The following is an 8,520-nucleotide window of genomic DNA, read 5'->3' as shown; positions in this document are numbered from 1 at the left end:
GAAATGCCGTAGCGAGACTTTTTATTTCTTAGTTTTATTTTTTTATTTCTTTGGTTGTGTGCATCTGTACTGCTATTAGGGTATCGCGTTGTTGTAGAAACTATGTGTAGTTGGTATATCTCGATATTAATATATTCTTTTTATCGAAAAAATTATTCCTTGTGCTCAGGAGCCACAATAAAACGCTAACCTCCATTGCAGGTCCAAGTCACCATTTGCCTCAAGTGCGAGAGGAAGATCCATAGTTGCAGCAATCTCAGAAGCTAGTCCAAACTAGTGGGGAGGTTGTGTGCACAAGCTAGAAGAAATACCGAAGAATAGTAATGGCCCGCGGTAAGGTTCAGATGAGAAGGATAGAAAATCCAGTGCACAGGCAAGTCACCTTCTGCAAGCGCCGTATGAGCCTCCTCAAGAAGGCTAATGAGCTATCTGTTTTATGCGATGCTGATATCGGTGTCATCGTCTTCTCTCCCCATGGCAAGATTTATGAGTTGGCCACCAACGGGTCTGTACCTCTCTCTTGTTAAGTGATCCAGACCCAACTCTTGTTAATATCGTTGTTTAAATTTTCCATATGTTTTATGGCTGAGATGTATCAGGAACATGCAAGGCTTAATTGAGAGGTACAAGGGTAACAACACAAAAGAACAAGGTGAAAGTAGCAAGCAGAACAAACCTCAGGTCAGCAGCAGATATCACATGATTATCTCATAATATCAAATAACATCGCAAAGCTATGCATTGGAAGATGTAGTATTTGCATGAAATTATGCAAGGACGTTTAATATTCAGCTCACAGTTTGCGGATTTGTTCACCGCTGACTCACAAAACAATACTATGCGCAGGAATTTTGAGTTACTATATTTGACAACGAGATAATATGAATAGTTACTTCTACTAGTATTGAGTGTTGGCATTATTTTCTCGTTGCAGATAATACAACAAGAGGTACTACTCTTAAGGCAAGACATCGACTTACTTCAAAAAGGCTTAAGGTAATCAGCTGCGTTACTTGTATACGCTGAAGTAATTTAACGTCTTCTATGTGAACAACTGATGAAACTTGTTGAACTCATACTACCATAACGACTTATTACCCTTGTGTTCAGAAGAGTCCATTAAAACGGGAATTTCCACTGCGTGGTACACAATTACTTTGTTGGCTTCCAATTGTTAATTTCTAAAGCGGTGTTTATAAAAAAAAAGGTTATAGTCTGATGGTCCTTTTTTGCGAATGCTGATGGGACATATTTAATTGATAATAATCTGTTAAAAATATTCCAAAATATTATGGAGGTGCAGCATAGAAGTAACATTCAACAATAAGGACGAGATTGATTAATATAGATTAGCACATCCATGCAGGTACATGTACGGAGCGAATGATATGGACCACATGAATCTTCATGAGCTGCAAGCCTTGGAAAGCTATCTTGAAAATTGGGTACACAACACTCGCTCTACAAAGGTAAGCTTTATGTCCTTGTCTGCACGAACCAAGAATTTTAGAAATGATTACTTTTAATATGCTGTTCCTTTCTGCTGAGCAGATGCAGATCATGTCTAGGGAGATTGAGGTGCTCAAGAATAAGGTTAGCTCTGCACAGAATTTTATTATTCCTCTAATGTGCCTTTTGAGCCTACATGTAGACAGATGAAGAGAGCAATTCCGTTTACCAGTATTTTTTGTGTCTATCTGTTTGGCAGGAAGGCATACTGAAGGCTACAAATGATATACTTCAAGAAAGGGTATTCTAATCATCACATTTAATAGTCCCTCCGATCCATAATAAGTGTCGATGATTTAGTACAACTTATTGTGGATCAGAGGGAGTAATATCATTTTAAAGAAACTGCACTGTTTGAGAGGATAAGGTTACATTTTAATTTTAGGGCTAATTTCAAGATTACGATTCGACCATAGCACGCTAAAAAGAAAGAATCAGCCAAAGCCACTGCAATTGAGTCTGGCAATTGACCCATCATAGTTCTTTTGTTTAGCCATGATGTAAGAGATGCGCACTAGAGTGAATCACCTGATGGAAAATAAAGCACTTATAAAGTGGAACAGATCAGTTTCTTAAAAACAAGCGTGACAAGCTTCCACCAGCAAAACCTGCATCCCTCCATGCTGGTCTTCAAGTTGCAGCTAGAGGGACTTCTTTTCTTCTTCTATAAAATGTGGTGGAAGCTATTTTTTATCTTCTGAAACTAAGGGAGGGAGGAAGGTTATCTGTCTCATCTTCATATGTCATTTCTTAACCTAACATAGTATTCCATAACATATTTATTTGTTTAGAGAGATCATCAAATATCATAATGTCTTGATCTTGTATGTCCAGATAATTCAGCAGAGTGGGATTCTGGAAACCGGCAGCAACATGGTGACACCACAATTCCCCTTCCAGCGAACCATGGAGAGTGGGCACTACTTCTAGCCGAAACAGCCGACCTATCAAGTTATCACGTCAGCTATGAACTTATGACTTGGGTTCGTCAAGAGGCTACCGTGGATGGAACCCTCCTAACCTTGCGACTGCAAACTCCATGTTGTGCAAAGGAAGAAATCATCATCTGTATATGTACTTTTTTTCCCAAAAAGGAGGCAAATCCCCTGGCCGTCTGCTTTTTTTCTTTCGAAAAGGAGGTTGAGACCTCCGGCCATCTTTTTTTTTTTCGAAATGGAGACCCCCGGCCATCTGTATCTGTGCATGCTTTTGCATATGTAAAATCTATGGTTATATGGTATAGCACACAGAATGTTGTGTTCAGTAGATCGAAACCATAAAATTTTAATTTTGACACATGTTGCTACGCTGAAAGATCCACATGAACATCTAAAATCACTTACTGATACAACCTGCGACTACTAAGTAATAAAAAAGGCAAGGAAGGCAGAGTTACACATTTAGCAAATGCCTTGTTCATCCTGATTCCTGGAAGATAGTTGCGCCATCATGTTGAACAGCAACTGCTCTTCTGCTTTTGCTGCAGCTGCTGAATTGGCTGGCCTTTCATCTGGACCAGATTGGAGACTTGCCTCTCAAGTTGGCTGCCAGCTTTGCTGCAAACCAGACACACAAGTTTCATCAGCATGAATATATTATGCAAAAAAGTATCTGATCAGTTCATTTTCAGTACCTCTTCTTGATTGCTGCAGACATTGCCAAGAACGCCTCCTCGACATTGATGGACTCTTTAGCACTTGTTTCTAGGAAAGGAATGCCTATCTCGTCAGCGTAGGCCTGCACTGGTTTAAGTTGCACATTTAGATTATCAAAAATGCAACAATTCAACATAAAGGCCTATTCGGAAACAAAGTAATTTCACAGGAATCAGTTTATTTTCGGGCATGAACATGAAAGGATTACCGTGTTCCGAACTTGTTATGTAAGCTATCCCAAATGTAATTGGAATGGTTCTTTATTTCTAAAATACGTCTAGTTGGAAATATGACCTGTGCTACCGCAGTGTCGACGACCCTGCTCTCAGCCAGATCACACTTGTTGCCAACAAGAAGCTTGCGCACGCTGTCATTGGCATACTTGTCGATCTCGCTCAGCCATTGCTTGACATTGTTGAAGCTCTCCATGTCCGTGATGTCGTAGACGATCTGGAGACAGCTCAAAGCAACCAAAATGTTTACTGACTGAACTGTGGATCAAAACTCAAAACTGTAGAAATACATGTGGAGATAACACTGACAATGATCCCATGAGCTCCGCGGTAGTAGCTGCTCGTGATGGTTCTGAACCGCTCCTGTCCTGCCGTGTCCCACTGTTATACATTTGCAAACATGTAGTAATATCAGATTGCATAGCGAGTACTATCACAGTTTCTGCTTTATACTCTGTATGTTTGTGAAGCAGGAATTTCATGTGCAAAAGTAGACCAATGAACCACTCACAATCTGCAATTTTATGGTCTTCCCTTCCATCTCTAATGTGCGGATTTTCTGCATAGAAGTGAACCAGGAAATACAGGTATCAAGTCAGTGAAGGATGAAAGACCAATTAAGCAAAATGCAGGATGTGAAATGAACATCGCAAGATGAGGAAGCCAACTCACAAAGTCAACGCCGATGGTGCTGATGTAGCTGTCCACATACGCATCATCCTGGATGGACACAAAGAATCACAACAGGACCCATATGCACGATTATGTTCTGATGTGGAACAGAAAGAGAGGTGGGCACGATCAATCAAGCCACATTGGCGATTAAACTCACGGCGAAACGGAGGAGGAAGCAGGACTTGCCGACCGAGGAGTCGCCGATGAGGAGGAGCTTGAACAGGTAGTCGCTGAACCCACCCAGGACGAATTAACAAATAAGAACAACGTTGTTCAGTGCATCAGAGTAGAACAACCAGGCAATGGGATATATCATGTACGAACGTAAGATCAGAAAAACCAGCTGCGGATGAAACGGAGGGAAGAAACTTACAATTCGTTGCCCATGGTTCCTCCTCCCCAGGGCCAAGAACGGAGCAGGAAGAATCGAGGGAGATTTGGTGATGCCTCTAGGAGAAGAGGCTTCTCAAATAGAAAAGAAAAGGTGGCTCTGCAGTGCAGTATAAACTAAGCAAACTGATCTCCCTGAGCATTAGTTTTTTGTTTTCTCTCATCGAATCCCAGGCAGGGTCATGACGTTGCGACTGTTCCCTCCACCCTCCTCGCACATGACTCTGATTGACTCCACACTTTCTTTATGATTGACGACGAGACAAAGGATTCATCACGGGCGCCTTCCTTTGTTACGTAGCAGGTAGCACTCTCCTGGTACTATCAATATAGCTTTTTCTTCAGTCCGGAAAAGTTCTTTTAGGTGGGCTGCAGCCGGAGTCATATAGCGTCACGTAAAGAACACAAAAAAGCATTGCAACCATAAGATACGGACAATGGCGATGGCATGATGTGTTGCCGTATTGGAGTTGGACGGCTGCAGTTTCATGTGCCGCTCGTCTTGTTTGGTTGTGTGACCAAAAGCTACTCTGCTTTGGGTGTGCGCCTGTGCAACCACCATTGCGTTTCATAGCCAAATGAAAATGGTGAGAATTCTAAGCGGAAAGAACCACAATCCACTGACATTTCATGGCCAAGATTCACACAACAGCAGAACACATGCCAAATAGAGAGAGAAATTGGAAGCCATTGTTTTATAAGTTTATTACAAAATTCAAATCTATAAGATGTGGCGAAGAAGGAAAAAAAATTCATAGATAAGGCAGAAACTTATCCAGGTAAATTTTGGTAAAAAAAATATCATCATTTGCAACATATGCATAAATCACAAAATAAGTAACTTCACAATATATACAACTTACATAACTTACTCGCAAAAAAAAGAACATTTTCTGGTAAAAACATATGATATCTTTTTTCCGCAGTTAATGAAATGCCCATATGTTTGCACCAAAATTCACATGGGCATGCCTATATCCCATTTTTCCATGGATTGATTTTTTTTTTGAAAGCTTAAAAGATACATTTTTTTTGTTTTGCTAAATTCTAGAAACAGGATCATATGAATCCATGTTCCCATTAGTATTTCCCCCTTCCTACGTGGTAAAATAGTGTGTCTGAGAATGCTTGTGGTTTTCCAACATTTGAGAGAGAAGCTAGCTACTAATAGAGTACTGTTGAAATAAGTAGGATAGTATCTTCTTATGGTCACCCGACTGGAACCCAGTGTTTGGATCAACCAGGTATGGTACCTGAAATACCCAGACAATATCAAGTGCATTAGAAGTTATCTTGGGAGGGAGGATGCTGAAGTGCAAAGCTAAAAGAACTTGCAGGCACAGAGGTTTAATTGCAAGAACAAGAATAGTAAGCATAAAAATAATTTAGTGGCATGTTGTAAGTTTTTTTTAAGTGCTGTTTCAAAATGAAGCATATGCTCCACTATACCTGTTTTGCACCTGCTATGCTCAATAGCGAATCCATCTTCGAGGACCCCTCTCCGACGTTCTGGAGAACATAAGGAAGCTCCAATTCACAGAGAGCCTCGCGGACAAACCTAGCATACTGAATCCCCCAAATATGAGAAGAAAACATAATCGACTAGCAAGTGCATCAATGGAGGAGAGTTCCTACGGTATTGTTCTCGAACGAAAAGAGTTCCAGCTTTTCTGCAGGTACTGCACCAGCTTTGCTCCACATTGTCATACCTCTTCCAGCTCGGAGAAGCGTAGGTACCCATCCTGTAAAAATTGTACTGCAGAAAGTATGGAAGTGGCTTGAGAATAGCATATGATGAAAGGAAATTTGTCTAACATTAGTCCAGAAAACTAGTTTCAGCCCTCAGGCATCAGAGGGGTGTTTCCACGGAATGCCATTCCAACATCAAAACATCATAGAACATGCAAAGACATAAGTTATCCGAATAAGCAAAGCTGGATACCTCTCAAGGAGTCCAAAAGAAGGGCTTTTTCCTTGACCATACTGTTTGAACAGGTACTTCACAATATCTCCTGCATATTCAAGGCAAGTATAAGTACCTATTGATTTAGTAGCCGGTTATTACTAAATTATGCAAACAGGAAGCACATCCTCTTAAACATGATTATGGAATTCACTGTTTCCATGCCCACAAACAAAGAGTTCCAAAGAGAAATCTGAAAGAAATATCGACTGCCACCACCACCCAAAAGAAAGATAAACGGAACAAGGGCTCGTACCACTTTCATACATTGTAACTCCAGTACTTGCATCAACAAGAAGTGGAAACCTATATAAGAAAGTAAAGAAGATAACCAGGTTCAGTGACCGCAAGGAAAACATGACAAGAAAAAGATGCCATAGTAATGCCAAAAATGTCAACCATGAATGGAGAACTTATGTACTTTCCAATCTGCATTTCTGTTCAACTGAATCTATAATTAAATATGGAATTGATGGAGACATACTGCTCCTTCCCTCCAATGTTCCTGACCACATCTCTATGCCTCAGTGATCCTTTGGGACAAGGATAAACCTGCATTTATTTAAAAAAATGGAGGTAAAATCATTACCAACAAAACTACCAAATTACAGGAACAAATCGGTAGCCCAGAAGAAAAAACACTTTCTCGTTGACATACATTGCCTCAGAGCTATACAAGCCCCACAAACAAAGACTATAATGCAACACTATGTGTGTTGATAGCATATTAATCTCCTAATATGGTAGCAGAACCGAAGAGGTGCTATAAGAGATGGTGGAACACCTCTGCAGAGAGATCAAGTTCAGTCATGGCCTCCCGAACTCGCCTACAGAAGGGGCATGCCTCTGTTGGAAAGATATGAAAGCATCTGATAAGTACATTCTCCAAATTCCGGATTTGCAAGGTAGAACCAACCAGAAAAAGTTACCAAACTCATATAGTTGCAGAGTTGGAGCAGTTGTTGTTGTTGGGCTAACGTTTTCTCCACTACTAGCTGCCACACTTGATCCCCACGGTAGCCTAGCTAAACTTGATAGAGAAGATGTGGCAACCTGGCAAACAATAGAAGAAATAACATACAGTCATTGCCAGGCAGGTGGAAGGAAAACACTGAGAAACCTGAACATGCAACGCTTGTATGTCTGGAGGGCCAGCAGAATATACAGCACGAGGAACTTCTGCACAACTACACTATCAGCAGCAGTAAATACTAAATACACAGAGCAGAAGCAGTAAAGTAGTAGGTTCTAGCCGAAGTTGATGTAGGATTTTGCGAGCACCAATCAGTCCAGAGTATCGAAAGTTGAACAAGGATTACCTCGACGATGTCATTCCGTTTCTGAGAAGGATCCCCGCCCTGCGTGTCAGTTCACAGAAACCACGCATTTTAGCAAATCAGCCGCCCAAACAAAAACATCTTCAGTATGCGCGCGGCAATCAGTTACCCCGAAGAACTTGAGGAGCGGGCAGAGGAACGACAGGACGCTGCTGCTGGCGGTGGTGGTAGCGGCGGCGGTGCTGGTCTCGGTCTCGCCAGCTTCCGCCCTCGGAGGTTGCGCTCGGGCGAGTGCGAGGGCGTAGGACGAGCGGCGGCGGAGAAGGCGAGGTCGAGCTGCTCGAGCAGAAGGAGAGCAGCGCCCGGGAGGCGGGGGTCGAGCTGCAGGGCGGAGGTGGGGAAGGGGATGGTGGGCGGGGCGCGCGAGGGGCAGCATGACGAGGGAGCTTGGTTGGCCTGAGATGCGGCCGCGGGGGCGAGCTGCGGGAGTTCGGCTGGGCGTCACCGGCGGCGTGTGGTGGCTGTGAGCGTGTAACTCGGCTGACGCCTGAGGGTCCAACGGGCCGACTCGGACGCCAAAAGTGGCAGTCAGCTTGCGTCGTCCCGTGGACGTGAAAATGGTAAACAGACCGTTTGCGCCGAGGGTATCCTAGCGGGCCGACACATTCTGTCTGCCTAGACATTTTTTTAAAATTTCCCAAAAAACCACAAACAAGTAAATTTCATCAAAATATGACTTCCAAACAGCGGCTAGAGTGGCTCAAATTAGGTCAAACATAAGTCTTGCACATGGTACCGGCATAAAATATAGGTCAAAC

At 42.5% G+C, this 8,520-nt stretch overlaps 3 protein-coding genes across 3 annotated transcripts; 1 reads left to right on the top strand and 2 right to left on the bottom strand.

The window, feature by feature from the left end:
* Positions 1-323: 323 nt before the first annotated feature.
* On the top strand, positions 324-2,611 carry LOC124679025 (MADS-box transcription factor 26-like). The gene is made up of 7 exons (XM_047214857.1): positions 324-505; positions 600-681; positions 935-996; positions 1,367-1,469; positions 1,552-1,593; positions 1,709-1,750; positions 2,344-2,611. Exons 1-7 carry the CDS (start codon positions 324-326, stop codon positions 2,437-2,439), a joined length of 609 nt encoding a protein of 202 aa, XP_047070813.1. The 3' UTR covers positions 2,440-2,611.
* A 162-nt stretch (positions 2,612-2,773) lies between these two features.
* Positions 2,774-5,106, bottom strand: LOC124674019 (GTP-binding protein YPTM1). The gene is made up of 8 exons (XM_047210058.1): positions 4,446-5,106; positions 4,230-4,302; positions 4,070-4,117; positions 3,909-3,956; positions 3,707-3,778; positions 3,459-3,614; positions 3,143-3,246; positions 2,774-3,065 (listed from the first exon to the last, which is right to left on the bottom strand). Exons 1-8 carry the CDS (start codon positions 4,457-4,459, stop codon positions 2,957-2,959), a joined length of 624 nt encoding a protein of 207 aa, XP_047066014.1. The 5' UTR covers positions 4,460-5,106; the 3' UTR covers positions 2,774-2,956.
* Positions 5,107-5,221: 115 nt separating this feature from the next.
* Positions 5,222-8,219, bottom strand: LOC124674018. Its single transcript, XM_047210056.1, has 10 exons — positions 7,872-8,219; positions 7,745-7,783; positions 7,355-7,478; positions 7,210-7,271; positions 6,910-6,977; positions 6,682-6,731; positions 6,405-6,474; positions 6,098-6,218; positions 5,912-6,028; positions 5,222-5,715 (listed from the first exon to the last, which is right to left on the bottom strand). Exons 1-10 carry the CDS (start codon positions 8,136-8,138, stop codon positions 5,620-5,622), a joined length of 1,014 nt encoding a protein of 337 aa, XP_047066012.1. The 5' UTR covers positions 8,139-8,219; the 3' UTR covers positions 5,222-5,619.
* Positions 8,220-8,520: the final 301 nt, after the last annotated feature.

The sequence above is a fragment of the Lolium rigidum genome, chromosome 7, assembly GCF_022539505.1.
Source record: "Lolium rigidum isolate FL_2022 chromosome 7, APGP_CSIRO_Lrig_0.1, whole genome shotgun sequence".
In the NCBI taxonomy this organism is placed as follows: domain Eukaryota; kingdom Viridiplantae; phylum Streptophyta; class Magnoliopsida; order Poales; family Poaceae; genus Lolium; species Lolium rigidum.
This window is presented reverse-complemented; position numbering and strand designations above follow the sequence as displayed.